Source organism: Ceratina calcarata, unplaced genomic scaffold (genome assembly GCF_001652005.2).
Source record: "Ceratina calcarata isolate Rehan_Ccalc_2016 unplaced genomic scaffold, ASM165200v1 scaffold115, whole genome shotgun sequence".
Classification (NCBI taxonomy): domain Eukaryota; kingdom Metazoa; phylum Arthropoda; class Insecta; order Hymenoptera; family Apidae; genus Ceratina; species Ceratina calcarata.
In genome coordinates, this window is record NW_017132445.1 from 8,946 (window position 1) to 30,189 (window position 21,244).

Consider the following 21,244-nt stretch of genomic DNA (forward strand, 5'->3'; position numbering starts at 1 on the left):
TTATATTTTTACCGCAGTATGAAGTTGTATCATTATTCTCTTTTTAAGTATTCTTCTTTCTTAGATTATACATTTTTCTTAAGTATAAGTGGATATAGAATCATACAGTTAAAAAGTAATTGTACAAAAGTATCATACTTTATAAATTGCATCAATGAAAATACAAATATTTTAAACATTGAGGAGGAAGTTCTAATAAATGAATGAGTGGAAAAAAATCTTAGCATTTTTATTTCATGCATTTGGAGGTGGGCTTTTCAGACAGGGGATCTACTTAAGTATTATAAAAGTAAGGTAAGAGCATGCGCCCGAGGGTCTGCATTCCCCTTACATATTTCGTCACACTTTACCGCGACAAAGCTCTGTCCAGTCAGCAGCGTCAGCAGTCACCAGTGTGCCATCGTAAACAAAGAAAAGAGAAATTTTAAAAAGAAGATAGAAAATAAAAGTAAAGGCGAAAACTTCAGTCAAGATACCAGATGCAGATGGTATAAAAAAAGGAATGAAAACAGGTCATTTTTTTACAAAATTTTATACTACGACTACGAATGACAAATCAAATATATAAAACCTGCATGTGGAAACACGGCTTAAGATAATTGACCATCAACATATAGAATGTCTGAAATTTCATATGGTTATGCGGTTTTGGCCTTTTTGGCAGAAGCAGTCTGAAGCATCAGAAGGGGCAGACGCCAGAGAGGCAAGAGATGAACCAGTTGTATTTCGGTTTCTGTTTATATGACTGGCGACATGTGTGCAAGTATTTGCATATGTCATTACAATTTCTTTGTGATTTAATAAACTAGTTTACTATTACATGTTTATTATAAATTATAAGAATACTGGTAAGTCAATAATTCTGACATAATTAAGTTTATCATTGTATCTGTTCCACAATTATGTATACAATTTTATATACAATGTACAGATTGCTATTAAATTTGCATTACACTAATGCACCAGAATGAATTGACTAAACGTTACTGAAGTTATTAAGCTCATAAATTTATCACAAATAAAAACATTTACAATCATTTTATTCTTTGGTTTAGATATTACGTGGATGTTCAATATTATGCCAATTAATACTGTATTATATTTGTAGGTTCAATAAACTAATATATTTAATCATGAAGAGAGCACGCATAAAAGCCATGGTTACAGTACCAACTCGAAGGAAAGTGGCACAAGATGTATCTGTTGCTGAAAATACAACTCCAGTTCAACATAATAATGAAAACAGAAAAAATGTATCTGATACTGTTTGTGCAACATTACAAAAAGATCCAGAAGATAGTTCTCAAGGAAAAGAAACACAAAAAGATGTAGAGATAGAAGAACAGGCACAAAATGAGGAAGTGCACATCAATCAAGAAAGTAATGAATGTAAAGCGAAGGCCATTCAAAGTTCAGAAGATTTTAAAAAGACTACTGCCCAAATTCCAGAGACTGTAAACAAGATTCTAACTGGTAAGTATAGATATTTGTAATGTTTAATTTTATATGTGCAATTCTATCCTACTTGTATATCTGTTATTCAAAATTTATGAGAGCATTAAAGTGATTACTAAATATTATGTAATTTTTCAGGGTCTCCTATAAAGCTGACGCAAAACCGTAGCAGTTTTGTGAAACCAACACCAAAATTTGATAGCGGAGGTAGAATAAGAAGGAACAGTACGCAAGGGAGTGGGGCAAGTGCAAGCGAGTCCGAAGATGATAATAGAAAAGTTACTAATTCTATTTCCATCAATAATGCAAACCAGTCGACAAAAAATATGAAAGATGTTACTGTTAATACTAATAGCACTAAAAATAGTGTAACGACAAACGTAGGACAAAAGAGGCGCATTTTAATTTCGGAGTCTGCAAGAAAACTAGCAGAAGCTAGAAGAGAATTTCATCTGAGAAATGAAAACAAAACTCCGGACAGAAGTAAACTTACAATGTATGACTTGATATATTATAATCCTGTTACTAATCCTATGAAAAAATCGAAGGAATCTGGTTTGACAACAAAGAGACTGCTGGAGTGTCCGTAAGTATTCAACTAAAAACATATTCATTGACTTAATTGTATTTAAATGCAATACATTCGCGTACAGTAAAGAATGTAATTTCTCTTTTTACTGTTTTCAAGGTCTCTTTATTATAATATGCGTATGATTGAAAATTTACTTACATACAGGTAACATGTAATGAAATCAATATTTCAGACCCGAGGAAATTCAAGAGGAAGAAGCCGAGGATGACCCGTCGTCTGCGATGCCGGTACCTCAAGTAAAAGTTGGACCAAATGGTCAATTAATAATAGATGAACAGAGTCTTGTTATAGAACAAACCAATGCAAAGAAAAGTAGAGAAGTATTAGCGAAAGAAGTTATAATTGACGATGACAACGGGAACGGATTTTACAAAAGGCGCAAAAAGAGTAAAGAGTGGTCGAAATGGGAAACGTTAAAATTTTATAAAGCATTAAACACAGTTGGTACTGATTTTTTGTTGATGCAAAGTCTCTTTCCAAATAGAACGAGGCAGGAAATTAAGTTGAAATTTAAAAAAGAAGAAAAAGTAAATAGAAATTTAGTTGAAAAGGCACTGGCGTACCATCAAGAATTTGATATTGAAACGTTGGAAAAATCACTAGGTAAGATCACGAGTTTCCTTTTAAGACAAATATGAATATATTATATTTCAGACAAGCATTTTATAAAGGATATAGAAAATACAATCCAGTTTAAGATCAGATATCTTATTTACCTTAGTTAATATCTGATTCTATGTTTACAGCGAAGTTCGAAAATTTAGAGAAAGTACAGTCGACAGAAAAGAAACCGAAACAGCAAGTACCGAAAGAGAGGAAGAGAAAAAATCTTCGTCAAAGACGTAAATCCAGTGAGTCGAAGAATACTTGCTTATAATTATTATTTCAACAGGCAATATTAAGTTTGAACTTTTCCTAGGTTATCACGTAATACTACTTTCTTTTTAGGACTTGTAGCCGCTACTATTGAAGAAATGGACGAGTCCGATGAGGAAGTGGGACGTGATTCGGGTAAAATATTGGATGAGAAGAGAGAAACAAACAGTGATTGTGATCAAACATTAAGTGCAAGTATTGCAAATAAGAAAGCTGATAAACGATCAAGAGAGGAGGAACAGTTATCAATATCAGAGACAGATGATTCAATATCATTAAGTTCCTGGAATGATGGCGATAGCGATACGGAAGTTTATCGTGTGAGACCGACAAGATCTGGAAGAATACCAAAAATGAAAAAATTGCAGGGACCAGACATAAATACTCTCGATAATGAAACTCGTCGTGTCCGTGATCCTGATAACGAAGAGCATAAGGAAATTGTTAGTCCATCAGAAGATGATACAAATGCTCCAGAAACTATAGCTTTTAATGATTCCAATGTAGATACAGAAACTGAACATCCTGCTTCTCTTAAATCAGTTATACCGAACATTGGTGAAGTGGAGCCTGGATCGTTAGTCATTTTATCGAAGGAATCTCTGGAAGAACCTGGGGAAAGTGTCTTACAAGTTTATATGGTTAGTTCCGATGTTAATTCTGAAGAACTTGGAACAACTAACATGACACCTGTGAATATATCTTCGGAGCTGTTAGCAACTGTAACTGCTAAATTGCCAGACGTCAAGTCAGTTTCACCAAAAAAAGAGTGCGAATAATTTATTTCATAAGCATTTAGTTTTTAAATTTTATATTCATATTGTTAGTTAGATTTTAACCATTATCTGTTCATTAAATTCTTTAATCAGAATGACTGAGATCTGCTCTATAAAGAATATGCCAATCTGCGTACATTTTTCTAACAGGGTTATTATACTTGCAGTCTTAGCTCTTAAACTATAAATTGGTGTATCTTTTTTATACACGCAACTAGGTATGGATACACATTGATACACATGTCTAGACAAGTTCATATAAGCATAATAGCAATTCTGTAAAACAGGGGAATAATCTTCTATAATGTATCATATATGTTTTCTCAATTTTTAAAAGTTTCGAAGACATAAAAAAAGTCAAACATTGCTTTATTCCTAGAGGAACACAAATTAAGGAACAGCAATTCTTACGTCATTGAATGTATTTGGAATTACATTGTGAATGGTAGCTTCAATCATATCACGAATTGTTACTGCTTTTCTAGAATTGCTATTTATTACAACCGATTATAAGCATAAGATTCCCTGTATGTTTGCGACTGTGAATGTGAAAATTTTGATGATTTTTTGTTATTGATGATTATATACGAGACAGTATGTATGTTATATTGTATTAAAAACAATATATTAGATACATCCATCTTTTTAGTATCTCTTTTTAAACCCAGAAAACATATATTCTTTATTTCCTTGAAGATTGAAATATTCCTAAAACATATTTCTGAAATAAAGTAGCTGCTTGATGATTATTTATATCTATTTTGTTTTGTAATGATTAATAAGTTTGCATCATGTATTTATGGAAGGGTATGCATCTAATAAGTCCGCTGTGTAGCAAGCAAATCACTTTTCTATCTCTTCCCTATAGAAGTCACTCCAGCGCACAGAACAACAGAATATTTGTGATAATTGCTCGTGGGAATATAATGAAAACTTGATTTTTGCATGTGTACATGCCAAGTGGGCCGAGAATCGTTCTTTCTTGGGCAGTTGTATTACACACACATGCACTTACGAGCACGGGCAGCACCATTTGCGCACGTGGAACAGAGGTTCTAACCTGAGCGAATGTAATTTCTCCATAAGTTGCATTTGACATATAAAAATGACTTATAAGCTCATAGTTGATTCTAAAAATCCTCCGGCAGGTAATTTTTATTGAATATATAAATAAATATGAGACGAAAGTTTTCTTAATATTAATAAAACATTTTACACAGATGCCTTGATAGTAGCAGAAATAATTAAATCTGAAAAGAAAGAGAAGATCGAAGTAATTTGGTGCAATGATTGGGAAGGTCATGGAAATGTAAGACTAACTGATGACATACATAAAGTGTTGGGAGAAAGAAGCAGTGATGTTAGTCGTTACTTTGCTAGAACTTCTTATACAGACCTTTATGGTGAGTCTAAGGATCAGTTTCTTTCTGAATTGTATGTAAAACTTATTGTATCTCTTATTTCTTGCATATAATTAATCTAGGTGGTAACACCCCTCTGGAAAAAACTGAAGTTGATCACTGGTTATCATTCATAATTGGACCTTTGGCATCCCGATCTTTAAAAGAAGATGCATTGCATTATTTGGATCGCACATTAATGACAACTACTTGGTTGGTTTCCAAGAAGTTGACAATAGCTGACATCCATGTGTTCAGTGCTCTTCTGGATAAAGAGTTCCTGCCGAAGTTTGGAAAGCAATTTGTTAATATAAGTAGATGGTATAAGCAAATAATGTCACTGCCTGCTGTTGCAGAGGCGTTACTTTCGATTAAAAAGAACGCCAAATTATCTTCTTGTAATAATGTGCAGCCTGAAAAAATTGTTAACAAGCAAACAGGGCCAAGAAAGCAAGAAGGTAAATTTATTGAGCTACCTGGAGCAGAAATGGGTAAGGTGAGCTATCCACCTTGTCTAATAATAGTATCACCCTTTTTGTGAAACATATTTTATAATGTTCTTATTACGATAGGTTGTAGTACGATTTCCACCAGAGGCAAGCGGATATCTACATATCGGCCATGCCAAGGCAGCCTTACTGAATCAGTATTATGCAGACACATTTCAAGGACAACTGATTATGCGATTTGATGATACAAATCCTGCAAAAGAGAACGTACAATTCGAGAAAGCCATCTTGGAAGATTTGGAATTGCTTCAAATCAAACCAGACCGATTTACACATACTTCCGATTATTTTGATTTGATGTTGGAATACTGTACTAAACTTATAAAAGACGGCAACGCATATGTAGATGATACACCAGCCGATGTAATGAAAGAACAACGCGATAAGAAAGAGATGTCGGCGAATAGAAATAATTGTAAGTATAGATTCATAATCTTACAATCTGTTTTTAAAATTTTTAAATACTTTTTAGCGATTGAGAAAAACCTTCATTTATGGAACGAGATGCAACAGGGTCAAGAATGTTGTGTTAGAGCGAAAATTGATTATCAATCGGCAAATGGTTGTCTACGAGATCCAACAATATATAGATGTAAGCCGGAACCTCACCCACGAACTGGGAGGAAGTACAAAGTCTATCCAACATATGATTTCGCTTGTCCTATTGTTGATGCTATTGAGAATGTCACCCATACTTTACGTACCACGGAATATCACGACAGAGATGCCCAATTTTATTGGATAATCGATGCACTAGGATTAAGACGTCCATATATATGGGAATATTCCCGTCTGAACATGACTAACACCGTTTTGTCAAAACGAAAGTTAACTTGGTTCGTCGATCAAGGCTTAGTAGATGGTTGGGATGATCCCCGATTTCCTACAGTGCGGGGTATTTTGAGAAGAGGAATGACAGTCGAGGGACTGAAGCAATTTATTATTGCTCAAGGTAGCTCGAGATCTGTCGTTTTTATGGAATGGGATAAGATATGGTCATTTAACAAGAAAGTTATTGATCCGATCGCTACTAGGTGCACATCATAATTCATACAATTTCTTTTTGTTAATGATATTCATGCAAGTAATATTGATAACACATTTTTAGATATACTGCTTTGGACCATGACAAGGTTGTTCCTGTGCATATAGATGGTGCAAAAGAAGAATGGTTAACCGTTCAAAATCATCCAAAAGATCTCTCAAAAGGCACTAAACAAGTTTTAGTCAGCTCGCAAGTATACATAGAAAAGGACGATGCAGATATGTTAGTGGAAGGAGAAAATGCTGTTTTCATCAATTGGGGTAACATATTGATAACGAAAATTGAAAAAGAAAATGGTAGTACTAAGAGAATAACGGCAAAATTGGATTTGGATAATAAGGATTACAAGAACAAATTAAAAATCACGTGGTTAGCGATATCTTCTGGTAAAAACAATGTAGATAAAACTAATTCGATCCCATGTTATGCCGTTTACTTCGATCACATTATAAGCAAACCGGTATTGGCAAAGGATGATGATTACAAAAACTTCATTGCGAAGAATACTAGAGTAAGATTTCATTTTCTAATGAATGTACAATGAAAAATGAAACGCGTGTGTAATCGTGTAAAGTATTCTAGGTGGAAGTACCAATGCTTGGAGAAGTAGAATTGAAACGTGTCCAAAGAGGAGAGATAATTCAGTTGCAAAGAAAAGGATTTTTCCGATGCGATGTACCTTATGCTCCTGTTAGCCCGCTTTCTTCTAGGGAACAGCCTTTAATTCTGTTTCATATTCCAGATGGTCATATGACAAAGCCTGTATCTGTTAGCATTACATCAACTGTTAAACAAGTTTCGCATGAAAATGTATGCGCATTATTCGCTTCATTTTCGCATTATTACATTTCTGTTCACACTTATATAATTATATATTCCTTCTTATTATTTTAGAATGCAAAGGAAGATGCAAACTCAATTAATGAAAAAATTATTGCACAAGGGGAGAAAGTGCGTTCATTGAAAGCTCAGAAGGCAAATAAAACTGCGATCGATGCAGAAGTAAAGACTCTTCTGGATTTAAAAGCTAAATACAAAGCAATCACCGGTACAGATTGGAAACCGAGTACAGTCACGAATAAATCATCACAAGCAGTGGTGAAAGAAGATAAATTATCAAAAGATATTACAGAACAAGAAAACAAAATTAAAGAACTGCAATCGAAGATAAATCAGGAAATGCAACGACTTTCAAATTTAAAGTCAGAATATAAAAATAAGACTGGCACAGCCTGGGATACAGTAGAACTTCAAAATGTAACGCAAAATGATGCATCTTCAGAATTGGGAATTGAGAAATTGTTTAACGAAATTCAAAATCAAGGAGATAAAGTAAGACAATTAAAAAGTGCGAAAGCTGAGAAAAGTGTTATCGATGAAGAAGTGAAGAAACTTTTAGCTTTAAAATCAGAATACAAATCTGCTACTGGTCATGATTGGAATCCATCTAATACACCAAGCGCGGCCACTAGTATAGTAAGAGATCATGAAATGATATCCGAAGAAATCCAGAAACAAGGAGATAAAGTGAGACAATTAAAGAGTTCGAAAGCAGAGAAAATTGTAATTGACGATGGAGTGAAGAAACTTTTAGCTTTAAAGTCAGAATATAAATCTGCTACAGGTCAAGATTGGAAACCACCGCCTGTGCCGAACTCGGCCAGTAATGCAACAAATAATCATGAAAAGATATCCGAAGAAATCCAGAAACAAGGAGATAAAGTCAGACAATTAAAGAGCTCGAAAGCGGAGAAAAGTGTCATCGATCAAGAAGTAAAATTGCTTCTAAAATTAAAAGCCGATTACAAAACTGCAACTGGGGAAGAATGGAAACCATCTGCTAGCCAAGGAAGTAATGTAACAAATAAAGCTGAATCATTCGATCAATTTTCGGAGAGCATACAGAAGCAGGCAGATAAAGTGAGGCAATTAAAAGAGAGTAAAGCAGATAAAAGCATTATCGATCATGAAGTAAAGATTCTTTTAGATTTGAAAGGTAAATATAAAACGTCAACTGGTCAAGAATGGAAATCATCAAAGCCTGATACATCATCCAAAAAGAAGAAGAAGGAAGATACTCCAAAAACCGAAAAACAAAAGAGTACATCTAATAAAGAAGTAAGTAAAAACGAAGGTGTGAAAGACGTAGATGCTGCTAAAACTGGCACAAGACTGGGTTTGGAAGCGAAGAAGGAAGAAAACTTTTTCGAATGGTATTCTCAAATAATTACTAAGGGTGGTATGATCGAATATTACGATGTATCAGGCTGCTATGTTCTCCGTCCATGGAGTTTCGCCGTTTGGAAGATAATAAAGGACTACATCGATAAAGAAATAACGCAGATGGGCGTTCAGGAATGTTACTTCCCTATTTTTGTCACGCAGGCAGTGCTGGAGAAAGAGAAAGCACACGTAGCAGATTTTGCACCTGAAGTCGCATGGGTAACGAAATGTGGAAACTCAGATTTAGCTGAACCGATTGCTATACGACCGACATCAGAAACTGTAATGTACCCAGCTTATGCTAAATGGTTAAGATCTGATACCGAGCTTCCGTTAAAACTTAATCAGTGGAACAACGTTGTTGTAAGTATAATAGTTAATTATTATACACACACAAAACTGTTCCGTGAATGTTATACTTAGATCTTGATTACAGAGATGGGAGTTTAAAGATCCCAAACCCTTCTTGCGTACGAGAGAATTCTTGTGGCAAGAAGGTCACACTGCTTTTGCTACTAAAGCTGAAGCTGATGAAGAAGTTATGAAAATTTTAGACCTGTATGCTAGAGTATACGAAGATTTGATGGCGGTTCCCGTCGTTAAAGGCCGTAAAACCGAGAAAGAAAAGTTCGCTGGCGGTGATTACACTACCACGGTTGAAGCTTTTATTTCAACGAGCGGCCGTGCGATACAAGGAGCGACGAGTCATCATCTGGGACAAAATTTCTCTAAGATGTTTAACATTCAGATAGAAGGTGTCGCTGAAGGGGACGAGAAAACATTTGTTTATCAGAATTCTTGGGGCTTAACAACTCGCACAATCGGAGTTATGATAATGGTACTTATTCCTAATCTTGAATATATGATTAATTCTTATTGAAATAATTTGGTTTGTAGGTTCACGGAGATGATAAAGGCTTGGTTTTACCACCGAATGTAGCCAGCGTTCAAGCTATCATAGTGCCATGCGGTATTACAGCAAGCACGACACCGCAACAAAGAGAAGTATTGTTCTCTGAGTGTAATAAATTGTTAGACGAATTGTCGAAAGATAAAACGCTTCGAGTTAAAGCGGATTATCGTAGTAACCGCACACCAGGTTGGAAGTTCAATCACTGGGAACTAAAGGGTGTCCCTGTAAGAGTTGAATTAGGCCCAAAAGATTTGGAAAAGAATCAGGTCACATTCGTACGCAGAGACAATTCTGAAAGAATACTCGCGAAGAGATTTGACGTAGTCACTGCTCTACACAAGTTATTAGCTGACATACACGAAAGCATGCTTAGCAAGTAAGTCCTGATAGACAGTTTTTATATAATATTGCACATAGGTACTCGACTTATTCATGCAAACAATGTTTTTACACAGAGCAAGGAAAAGCCTGAACGAGCATATCAAGCGTGCAGACAATTGGGACAAATTTTGTTCTTATCTCAACCAAAAGAATTTATTATTGTCACCTTTTTGTGGAGAATCGTCTTGTGAAGATAACATTAAAGCTGACAGCGCGCGGTAAGTATTGTTAAAACGTTTCTGAACAACGTAAGATGAATGCTTTTATTCTTCTAGTGAGGATACAGGAGAGGAACCTGGAACACTATCGATGGGAGCAAAAAGTCTTTGCATACCATTTGAGCAACCATCCTCATCAATACCTCTCGATAAGCAAAAGTGTATCCATCCCAAGTGTAAGAACAAACCAAGATTTTATACACTTTTCGGTCGTAGTTATTAGTAACATTTCGACCTTATTTATTAATATTCAACAATCGTTTTGTCTAAAGCCTAACATAAGAAATGTAACAAAATAAAAAAAATTTATATTTAAAGTACTTATATACTGTAAATTAAAAGTTTAAAAAAAGTTCATATTATTTTATTTTACATTACATTTTCAACTAACACATTCCTTACTTGTCATTGAAATTCTATTCCTTTTTTTTATAAAATTGCTAAAGCTTTCAAATGTACATATTCGTTTACGAGTATTTTTCCGTTATAAAATACAGTCATGCTCTATGTACATATTTATATAAAAACGTCTATCTAAGAGTCTATTATTTTTATAGTAATTCTTATCTTTTTTAACTCTTGGAGGAATTACTAGTACGTCTCGTGGTACGTACTGTACTCTCCTCAATACTTTTCACGGTTTCAGTTTCTATTGTTTTATATTTCGGCAAGCGTAAAGTAAAACTTCCAAAACGGTTTGATTTATCCGCGACTGAATTATGGCCTGATGAATGAGCAAACTGTTTAATATTATTTCGTTCTTTCAAAAAGCCGCCTTGCTCATTAGTCTGTTCATTAGCCTCTTTTCTACGTTTTGAGAACAAATCTGGATTACTATCCACAAAAGGTTGTATCTTTTGTAAATCAATGCTTACTTTCACATCAATTTTATTTTTGGACTTCTCCTTTGCAGGAGTCTCTTGAAACAATGTACGCCGAACTGATCTTGGCAAAAAATGAATTTTAGTACATTTATTACTCAAGCCTTTCACACCGTTTTCTGTAGTGTCAACTAAACTATTTTCATTAGTGTGATCTTCATCATCATTAATTAAACTAGATGCAGACTGCTTCAAATTTTCGTTCTCACTTTGACTGTTAATGACAGTAACGTTATTTGTAATTAATGTAGCATTCTTTAATAAATTCGTGTCCGCTACATTTTTATAAGGAATTGTTATTGGATCCATATTTTCCTTCGTATCATCTTGATAATCTTCATTGATAATCACAGTTTTAGTATTATCTTTATGGCAAGGCGAAACATCTTGTAAGATATTTCCCGACGGAAGAGTTTCATCCTTTATTTTATTTTGTTCATTGTTTTTTATTGAGTTATTGGACGTAGTCGCTGGATGATTCATCTTAATATTTACCAAAAACTCATTAAATAAAATCATCTGAATGTGAAAAATCATTTTGTATATTAATATTGTATGACTCAATCAAGCAAATATTAATAAAGGACACGATAAATTTACCTGTAAATTATTCGTATCCTGTATGCGAAATTTAAGATCACGTAAACGTATGTAGTCTGGCATTAATCGAGAGTGATCACAATCTTCGCTTCGACATTCTCGTCGCCAACATTCGTATTTATCGCGTACTCTCCTACGTTTTCCAATGACCCTATAAGTCATACAATGTGCATATAATAATTTCTTCACATACAAATTAAATCAGATAACTTACCGAACATTTTATCCACATAGCAATATACAAACATAAAATTTCATTTACATACTTGTATTTGACGTAATTCAGAATATACTTACACGTTCGTATCGTTTTCACATTTCCATTGATGTCTGTTTCTTTTTGAACTTGACATTCTGAAACCCTTCCTAGCTGTTCGTTTGTTACGATTATTTCTTCTGTGATCCACATTGCGTCTGTTTCCTGTTCCACTAGCAGGACTTGTGCCTGCATCCCCGTCACACTGTTAGAATTGTAAGCAATATTGGTGAAGAAGAGGTACGGGGAAATATATATTAGCATACACAATCCCCATATCTATACTTCATATACAAATTAATCCATAAATTGTAATGTGCAAAACTAGTACTTCGAAACAATTGTTCGTGCAAAAATAGAAGGAATACAATTTAAGGATTTTATTTCCTTTTATCTATTCGATATAATAGAAATGTGATAAATAAAATGTGAAGATTATTGTACTCACATTTTCAGAATTATTATAAGGCAGTGTATCAGTCTTATTAATTAATATCTCATTCGATGCATTCAGATTAATGCCCGAATTCGATTGTAAATCATTTTCATCTGATGCGTATTCAATTGTATTCAGAGGTACATACACAGGTACATATTCTATTTCTTTCAATACGATAGTGTTGGTTGTATTTAATTTCATTTTCTTAAACTCGTTTGTACATCCAATTGCTTGTTGCGTCGTAGTCGTTCTGGACGTAGTATCATTAAGTTTTCTTTTGGTATTTGATTCTGTGCAATCATCTTGGGACGGTGACATTATTGGGGTAGTACATTGCATTAGTGGGGTAGTAATTAATTGTGATGATGTGTTGGCATCATTTTCTTGCAATTCTTGTTCAAAGGTTGTTGTCTTTTCAAACTCATCAGGTGCCAATGAAATTATATTCGTAATTTTAATATTTGGCATCGGCACTAATGAATCGTTATCACTTAGTACCTCCTGTGAACTCAGTTCCCCTAAGTCGACAGTCTCAATTTTTAATGCATCGATCGATGAATCATTCGACATACTGCTCTCAGTAAGTTCAACTATACTAGGTAAAGATAAATTGCTGTCCGTCATAAGTGTCCTGTCCTTCAAAGTCATTGATGTATTAACGAATGAACTGCACTTAGGAACCTGTGACAAGTATATTATTTTTATAATTGCTACCATTTGATGTACATGATATAGAAACATGTACCTCAATAATGTCACTATCATCATCTGTACTAACAGCATCAACTTGGCTTTGTAACGGTGAACTTGACTTCGCTACTGAAAACGTTTTACTACTTCCAGGTTCACTTCCATCTACAGAAAATGCTGTACGACTTGCAAGTCGTGCTCTGCACAGTTTCAAAATCATAATATACATAAATTAAACACATTTAAATTCAATATTCAAACGCCTTGTACTTTTTGAATACTAACTGTTGCAGTCTTCTCTTTGCTTCGAGTCGTTGCCTTAATTTATACGTCCGAGGTCCCGGCCGCTCCTTGAAACTCACCGTTTGTGGTAAGGAAGGCAGGATTGAAGGTATTGAAGACTGCGTAGGAGACTCGTTCCCAACAGAAATGTCGCTTTCCGAATCTGAATCATTCCTGAACATACAATAGGTAATATTACCCTAATCTATAATAGAAGTAAACTTAGCAATATGAACAGCACGCGTACAGCATTACTATGGTCTGTCCGCTCATTAATCTCCTATTCTCTCCGCTCGTCGTTGCACTACTGCTACTTCCATTAAATTTACCTATATGAAAATATAAAGTAACGTAATATAAGATTCATCTTGAAGAATTTTTAGTCGCACAATATTTAAATTCTTTACCTAATATGGATTTACATTCGTCACATTCCCAGACTGGATTGCCCCATTTAAGCTGTGCACAAGCCATGTGAACTCCTTGTGAACCACAAGTTCGACAAAGAGCTAACTCCCATTTTCTGTTTAAGAATAATCGAAATATCAAAAATAGTGAACAAAGACTTGAATGAAAATATTTAACTCACGCGTTCAAACTTGTATGCTTTCTACCCTTTGGACAAATACATGTTGGAGCATCACACTGATCATGCCTATACAGGAGTTCTTCAAATGCATTCGGGACGAGTTCCCATGAAGCATCTCTGAGAGAAGAATAAGAAAATTATTCGTTTTCTTCACCGTAACTAGATCACAGGATATAATTTATTTTCTACTTACTGGCTTGGAATAAAAATACCACAATTTAACATTGCCTGTTGAAATAGCTTTTTATCATTACACAGAGGGCACTTAAAAAAATATCCAGCGCTCAGTGCAAGCTGTTGAACGCATTTCCTATGAAACCAAGCGTTCTTTTTACAACAAGGCGCCCATAATGTATCAATTTTATCATAGGGATCCACGTGCTCATAACATATACAACAATTTGCTTTATTATTGTTAATTAACTCCTGTAATACCTGTTTGTCTATTTTCTGTTTTAATCTGTGCCTCGAACAAAATGTCCTGAAAAACAGAAGTGTATTTTTTGTCTGTAAAATGACTTATGAAATCAACGTTAAATACAATATACCTAAATTCACCAAAGAACTGATTCAGGGATCCAGCCCTTAGTCCACAAGGATAGTGAAAGACTCTCTTACACTTCAAATTGCAACATCCCAAGGTAGCACCAAATTTCTTACAGTACGTACATGCCTTTAAATGAAATTAATATGTATTTGAATATACAGGACCTGGTGGTATAAGCGAAAAGGTGATAAGATGATAAGTAAGACAAACATTTCCCTGACACTGGAAGTGTTTATCAACATAAACTTCAACTGAGAGAATGATTTACAGTGAGATCCGTTATAACGAGACATGATCAAGCGCACGAGTAACCAGCGAAAGTTCAAAATCGATTTTCTTGAAAACAACGACTAACATTAAAAAATTTTAATCTATATTTTCGATTTATTTCTTCATGTAGAATCACCCCTTTTTCGCTTGTACCACCACTTATCGAACACCCTGTACTTCTTTGTCTTTCTGCATGATCACATACCAGTCTTTTTCCTCTACGAAGTTCCATACGTATATCTGCCACTAGAAATCCTAAAATACCATCATTATCGTTTCCTCTTTGGTGCATATTGGACGATAGGAGCTGTAAGACGATATATATTAGAATATTACGAAACTATTAAAATAATAGAATAATATATATATGAATCATACCAAACAATAATAGTGCGTAGTAATGTCACCATTTTCATGAAATTTCCCATAGTCTAATTCATTATCCTCTGTCAGTCCACAAAAACAACAAGCCTTAGGTGTAACGGCTCTGCTAGCCTCTGACATGGTACTTGCTAAAACCAACAAACAGCAATATTAAACATAATTACATTGTTTTACACGTACAATAAAGAAAATTAATATAATCATACAAAATACTAAATTTCTTCTGTAACACTGCAACTTCCAAGGTATATATATAAACACATTAAATACATACATTCAGAAAGTATTGAGTAAACTGTTTTTTATAAATAAACATTCAAGAATACTTTCATAATTGTACACTCAAAACTGTCATTGAAATAGTATAAGATATCCATTCCAGATGACTCGAGGTATGTTTTCTTCTTCTATACGACACAAACAACAAATATGCAGGAGAATAATTTACACTTTCAATTGATTACATATATTTTCTATCAGAAAGTACATGATTTTCAAAATACTAGTGCGCGGGAGATACTTCCATCCATGGGATGCGATACTTCGAATTTTCGACAGACATTCGCATAGGAATGTAAAGACAAATACTCGAATATTCGTGTAGCTTGCGTATCTATACATCGGCAAGTGAAATTTACTTTAATTATGAGAATCAGTGAGCAAAATACACCATACATCACTCGTCATTACAAGAAATTCTCAACCATTTCCATCATACCTGCAGGCTGCATCAAATGATCAAATACAATCAAATACAAACGTACATATGTACGATTCGTACACAGCAGCGCTATCTATCTGCTGACTCAGTCATTTTTTCTTTATTTATAAATACAATTTGAATAAACGTCGAACGGTTTTTATTGTTCATTACATTACATATACAAATTATTATACAACAAGTAAAAAAATAAACATCTTATTAAACAATACTGATCGGTTCTTGCATGCAACTAGATTAAAATAGCTGTCCCATAGTTCTTCTTTCTATACAAGAATCGCCGTTGCAAATAATATCATTTAAATAAGGTATTTGAACTAGATCTCGCCTGGCCTGCATTAAGCGATATAAAACTGGGCAATCTAACGATTCGCATTTCGGTTCATCCGTATACCCAGTGCAAGATTGGCATATCTGAAACACAATTTGCATTCTCGCCACATATACGTAAAAAAAAGAAATTAATAGAAAATTCATATATACCATAGTAAGTTCTTGGTGAGTACGTTTCAACCATCTCATCTTTTCTTGTAAAATAGTAATCGTTTGACTTGGCTTTGCCACACAATTGTTACAAATATCTTTCTGCGTTTGATCACCGCAAACAGCGCACACAACGGTACTGAAGAATTGCCGGATGGTTAACTTTTGATTGTCTTTACACAAATTGACTACTTTATCAGGTGTTTGACGACGAGTCATGTCTCTGTACCTAAAGAAAAGGATTACAATTTTTAATTATACACTTTTCATTGTAAATAACAATCTGCAGTCTAACTATAACATAATAAATATATAGCTTCTCGTACCAAGTATTAGCGTCAACGCCAATTAAATTTAAACACCGATTGAGAGGCGGTATAATTACTTTTGTAATATAGTATATCGAATTCGGGCTCAAGCCTTCGTCCGAAATTACTTCCATCGGAGTTCGGACGCAATGAATTAATGCTTGATTAGGAGCTCCGGCGATTATAACGTAACGTACTCGTTCACCGGTGCGAGGTATCGCTCGGGGATCTTTTCGCATCAGTCTCTTAGTTAATTCTAAAGCGGGTACGCAGGCGTTGGGTTTGTAGCCGCGTAAACCGCGGAACTCTTTCGCGAAAGTTAAGTCCTGAATGGATATTTTTTGACGTAAAATTTTATCGAACTGCCTGGTGACGTACAATTTTACAAACGAAAGATCTTTTGTGTCGAACAAGATTTTCAATGTTTTTTCAAGTATCTGAAATCAGAGATGATCATGTGATATTTCCGACGCTTTACGAACAATGTTATTGATTTACTAACTTTAGCTGCAGCTGGACAACCATCTCTTCGTACAGTTTCAATGCCTTTTGCCAGATATTCTGGCTCTTCTTGTTCTGGAGACTCATACATGTAACCGCAATATCTTTTCTTAGTCTAAAATAAAGGAAATATTTTAGAGCATGCCAAATTTATCAATTTGTTAAATATTAATACATAATTAGATACTTGTAATATTGATGGTTGTAACACTTTTTCAAATTTAAGTTTTACGGGTGGGGGATTAGCTGCAGTAACAGTGTCAGCAATTTCAGCTCCTATTGTAAATGCATCTTTCCTTGATTTTCCACGTAAAAGAATAAATAACGAATCTGTATCGCCGTAAACAACTTCAGCTCCCCATTTAGGTGTAGACTCTACTATTTTTATAGCCCGTTCCAACGTCTCTCTTCCTTTACTGACGACGCTATCTCCTACCTTAAAAGTAATCATAATCAATTTTCTAAAATAATTCGTGGAAGAAGTCGCGTACAAACACGTACTTCGATGCAAGGCATCCTTCCACTAAAATTTGCAGCTGTATAGCCGTAAGTAACATTTGCGATTAACTTAAGGCCCAGTTGTTGCGAATGAAGAACACGTTGCAACACGTGATTTGCATTTCCATGAATTTTCATAGACGCTTTCACCATTAATCGAGTATTCAATATCTCCGAAAGCATTCGTGGCAATATACCCATTCGTACGTCTGGTTTCACGAAAGCTACGCCACAAGGAGCGAAATTTATTTTTTCCAATAATTTTTGTGCAGTATTTTTCCTTATTTTTAATGTAGTTGCACCGAAATCGTATGGTTCATAACTAAGATAAAATATATATCATATTATACATTTTGTGTTTGTCAGGAGTATGTAAAAAGATTCATTCTACACTTACTGGCCAATATGCTCCACGCGACCTAAACACGTGGAGAAACAATAGTTATAAGCAATGATAATGCTTGGATATAGACTTTGAAAATCGAGAACAATTAATGGATCGTTGTAGAACACAGACTGGGGTTCCATAATGAGTGGGAGAGATTCTGGTGCACGCATTCTTGCTCTTTGTTGTATAGACGGTGAAACAGGAATGTAATTCAAAGGCTTTGCGAGTCTCAGCATCATCGACTCGACTCGAAACTGAGACCCTCTTGAAAATACTTCGTAAAATTGTATTCCAAAAAGTCGTGCATGCTCACACGTTCGACCTATAGTTATTAAAGCATCATATAAAAAAAGTAACGTGCATAAATCGATGATAGTGACTTATACGAACCGATGACATCCAGATGGATCAATATCCTCAGTGTACCCACAACTCTTATCACATAATGATTAATAACTCTCCATTGCATCGTTATATTATTATGCTTCGACCAGGCGCTTAAAACTTCGAAAGTAGGACATGAAATTCGTTCGCGCATCACATTGTACATAACATTTTCAAACGTGTAATTTAACAATGTTACTTCGTGCCGCATTATTCTCCAAACGTCGAGAATAATTCGACCCGGTACTTTCGCATCGACGAAATTATCTTTATCGGACGTTTGCTCTTTCGATGTTGATACGACATTTGAGATTCTTGAAATCTGCCATGTAAAATTATTCAGACCGATGCGAGAGGCTCTGTGAAAAATATACCCCCATGACAAAGATTCAATCTCCCAGCCAATTAAAATATCTGGATCACAGTGTTTAATTAATATTACAAGGCTCTTTAACAAATCTTCTTCACTCGACACATACGACATTGGACACATTGTACTAGTTGAATATATATTTTTAATTTTTGTACTTTTTGCGCATGAATTTATGACGATACCTGAAAGAATGATTCAATTACGTTTATTCAAAATTTAAAACAATGACTTTTCTGCATACCATGTTCTATCTGTTCATCTTTTGAAGACGACGGGACATCATTATGTACGGCATAAAATATCGCTGCAATTGGATCGTGTTCCGGATCAGGAAGAAGCTTATCGCGCGTGATAACATGTATTTCTACTGATAGTATCGTTAGAAATTGATGCTGCAATATTTTAAATAGAGAAATGTAGAATATCAATCGTAGTTAACATAAAATCTTAAATTAGTACTAATTACCACAGTTAAGCCTCTGGCATTTTGAAGATTTTCATTTTCGACGTTGCCACTGTGTTCACTTAAACTAAATTCAATTTGCCCATAAGAGATCCCTAAATGTTGTTGCGTCTCAGCATTCTTATACAGTAGTGGATTCTCAAGCATTTTTTGTAAAGAAGAAGTAATACTTTTATTAGATGAATGCTCTGAATTAGAGCTTTGTGAATGATTCTTCGTATTTTCAACATCCTTAGACGTTTCATTAAATATATTATCCTCAATTTTGTGGTTTACATCAATCTTGCCTTTTACTGCTGTAGCTTCATTGTTTTTCTTTGATAAATATTTCTTTGCTTGCACCCAAGTTTTAACACTCTTCACTGCTGGTGGTTGGATGAGAGGATGAATTACTAAGGAACTGTATCCAGCTAAAACCCTCTTTATATCACAAGATTTGATACTTGAACCAGAAGGATAGAATTCATTAATTTTTACACGGCGCCAAAGTTTGATACTCGTAACTTTGTCTAAACTGCACTTGAACGAGGGTATCTCATCTATATTATTTTTATTTAAACCCTCCTTTTGTTTAATAGAATCAATTTTATTACTGAAGAACGGTGCGTTAAATTTTGATTCTAAAATGTTGTACATCTTCATGGTACTTAGAATCCTTTGTCTGCTCGGTGGATTAAATTTAGTGGTAATAGTAACTGATTCATTTTTTGTAGAATCGCGTATACTTCCTAACGGTGTAGCACTTGTACACGGTTCAGATGGTAATATTTTATTCAAATACTGCGTGTACGTCATATTACAAACGTCTTCTTCGTCCTCATCTATGATTTCTTCATTCATTAATGATGTCTTATCAGAGACATTGTCTATGTACAAAAAGTCATCTTTATCTTTCGATGTACCGGGTAAATTATGTTCGTAATTGATTTTCTCCTTCTCCTTATCAAAATTATTTACTATATCCTCTGTTAAAACTAAGTTTCCAAAATGACGTTCATCCAAATTATTTTCTACAGGCTTAGTATCTGATACATCAATGTTCACAAAATTTAATCTTTTACGGACCTCTTTATTACTTCTTGAAGAAGATTCTGCTTCGGGACTCGCTCTTAATGTATCCAAATTTTCTTCGAGATCAGTCAATTTTTCACGTGTGCTTGTATTGAAAACATTCAAATTCAATTGTATCAGATTTAAGGATGTATTGGCTATACAGTCAATCCCAAAAGTTTATGCACTTTAGAAACGCATTTTTTAAAAAGAAATCAGACGTCGGAAGAACATTGCTAATAATAAACAACAAAAAAAAATTTTCGAGTTTTCCGAGATTTTTCCAAGGGGTACCCCTTCAGATTTTGCGAAATTTTCGTTTTTGGCTAATAACTTTTAAACCGTTGGACATACGAAAAAATTGTACATGACCTTTTTTGTAGAGGGCAACGAGATCTACAATTTCTGTATAAAAAGTTTTCGCTAGCTTCGATAGTTAACTAGTAATATGCAAAAAACTGTTTTTTCGTTTTTTGCAAATAACTCGTAAACTATTAATGCTAGCGAAAACTTTTTATACAGAAATTGTAGATCTCGTCGTCCTCTATAAGAAAGATCCTATGCATTTTTTCCATATCTCCAAGGGTTTAGAAGTTATTGAGGAAAAACGAATTTTTTTGTCAAAAGTTCGATGTTTCGACGGTGGGTTGGTCGAATTTCGTCAATGCCAATAAAATGCCAAATAATCATACTTAACTCGTTAAATACTTAAGTTAGAAGAAAAATACATAGAATCTTTCTTGTAGAGG

General features: G+C 34.4%; 5 protein-coding genes across 10 annotated transcripts in view; 3 read left to right on the plus strand and 2 right to left on the minus strand.

The window, feature by feature from the left end:
* Window positions 1-1,122, plus strand: part of nop5 (nop5 ribonucleoprotein) — a 5,523-nt gene extending 4,401 nt beyond the window's left edge. Inside the window, exon 4 of the mRNA XM_026812136.1 lies at window positions 1,109-1,122. Within this exon, the coding sequence (XP_026667937.1) occupies window positions 1,109-1,122 (14 nt within the window). The remainder of the gene's footprint in view (window positions 1-1,108) is intronic.
* Bdp1 (transcription factor TFIIIB component B'' homolog Bdp1) lies at window positions 354-4,341 on the plus strand. Of its 2 annotated transcripts, XM_026812256.1 has the most exons (7): window positions 354-512; window positions 671-848; window positions 1,109-1,473; window positions 1,594-2,041; window positions 2,220-2,650; window positions 2,794-2,898; window positions 2,996-4,341. In XM_026812256.1, exons 3-7 carry the CDS (start codon window positions 1,134-1,136, stop codon window positions 3,700-3,702), a joined length of 2,031 nt encoding a protein of 676 aa, XP_026668057.1. In that variant the 5' UTR covers window positions 354-512; window positions 671-848; window positions 1,109-1,133; the 3' UTR covers window positions 3,703-4,341. The 2 variants fall into 2 exon arrangements, with proteins under 2 accessions (XP_026668057.1, XP_026668053.1); XM_026812252.1 differs by having other exon boundaries at window positions 354-848.
* Window positions 4,342-4,632: 291 nt separating this feature from the next.
* Window positions 4,633-10,743, plus strand: GluProRS (Glutamyl-prolyl-tRNA synthetase). Its single transcript, XM_018021847.2, has 12 exons — window positions 4,633-4,847; window positions 4,920-5,102; window positions 5,183-5,595; window positions 5,672-6,023; window positions 6,081-6,642; window positions 6,717-7,164; window positions 7,236-7,463; window positions 7,548-9,239; window positions 9,313-9,714; window positions 9,774-10,165; window positions 10,245-10,388; window positions 10,446-10,743. Exons 1-12 carry the CDS (start codon window positions 4,805-4,807, stop codon window positions 10,609-10,611), a joined length of 5,025 nt encoding a protein of 1,674 aa, XP_017877336.1. The 5' UTR covers window positions 4,633-4,804; the 3' UTR covers window positions 10,612-10,743.
* On the minus strand, window positions 10,737-16,133 carry LOC108623397 (uncharacterized). Of its 5 annotated transcripts, XM_018021909.2 has the most exons (15): window positions 15,533-16,038; window positions 15,321-15,454; window positions 15,148-15,249; window positions 14,674-14,798; window positions 14,319-14,606; window positions 14,126-14,242; window positions 13,944-14,059; window positions 13,784-13,865; window positions 13,540-13,710; window positions 13,310-13,454; window positions 12,574-13,245; window positions 12,167-12,330; window positions 11,870-12,020; window positions 11,264-11,788; window positions 11,083-11,195 (listed from the first exon to the last, which is right to left on the minus strand). In XM_018021909.2, exons 1-15 carry the CDS (start codon window positions 15,600-15,602, stop codon window positions 11,184-11,186), a joined length of 2,874 nt encoding a protein of 957 aa, XP_017877398.1. In that variant the 5' UTR covers window positions 15,603-16,038; the 3' UTR covers window positions 11,083-11,183. The 5 variants fall into 5 exon arrangements, with proteins under 5 accessions (XP_017877365.1, XP_017877383.1, XP_017877357.1 ...); XM_018021876.2 differs by lacking the exon at window positions 15,533-16,038 and adding an exon at window positions 16,045-16,133 and having other exon boundaries at window positions 10,737-11,788; XM_018021894.2 differs by having other exon boundaries at window positions 10,737-11,788; window positions 15,601-16,038.
* Window positions 16,134-16,169: 36 nt separating this feature from the next.
* DNApol-zeta (DNA polymerase zeta catalytic subunit) overlaps window positions 16,170-21,244 on the minus strand; it is a 10,461-nt gene continuing 5,386 nt past the window's right edge. Inside the window, exons 4-13 of the mRNA XM_018021827.2 lie at window positions 19,449-20,601; window positions 19,224-19,374; window positions 18,616-19,164; window positions 18,235-18,547; window positions 17,841-18,159; window positions 17,527-17,775; window positions 17,341-17,454; window positions 16,857-17,275; window positions 16,531-16,759; window positions 16,170-16,461 (exon numbers count right to left, since the gene is read on the minus strand). Coding sequence (XP_017877316.1) covers window positions 16,285-16,461; window positions 16,531-16,759; window positions 16,857-17,275; window positions 17,341-17,454; window positions 17,527-17,775; window positions 17,841-18,159; window positions 18,235-18,547; window positions 18,616-19,164; window positions 19,224-19,374; window positions 19,449-20,601 — 3,673 coding nt within the window. The 3' untranslated portion in view covers window positions 16,170-16,284. The remainder of the gene's footprint in view (window positions 16,462-16,530; window positions 16,760-16,856; window positions 17,276-17,340; window positions 17,455-17,526; window positions 17,776-17,840; window positions 18,160-18,234; window positions 18,548-18,615; window positions 19,165-19,223; window positions 19,375-19,448; window positions 20,602-21,244) is intronic.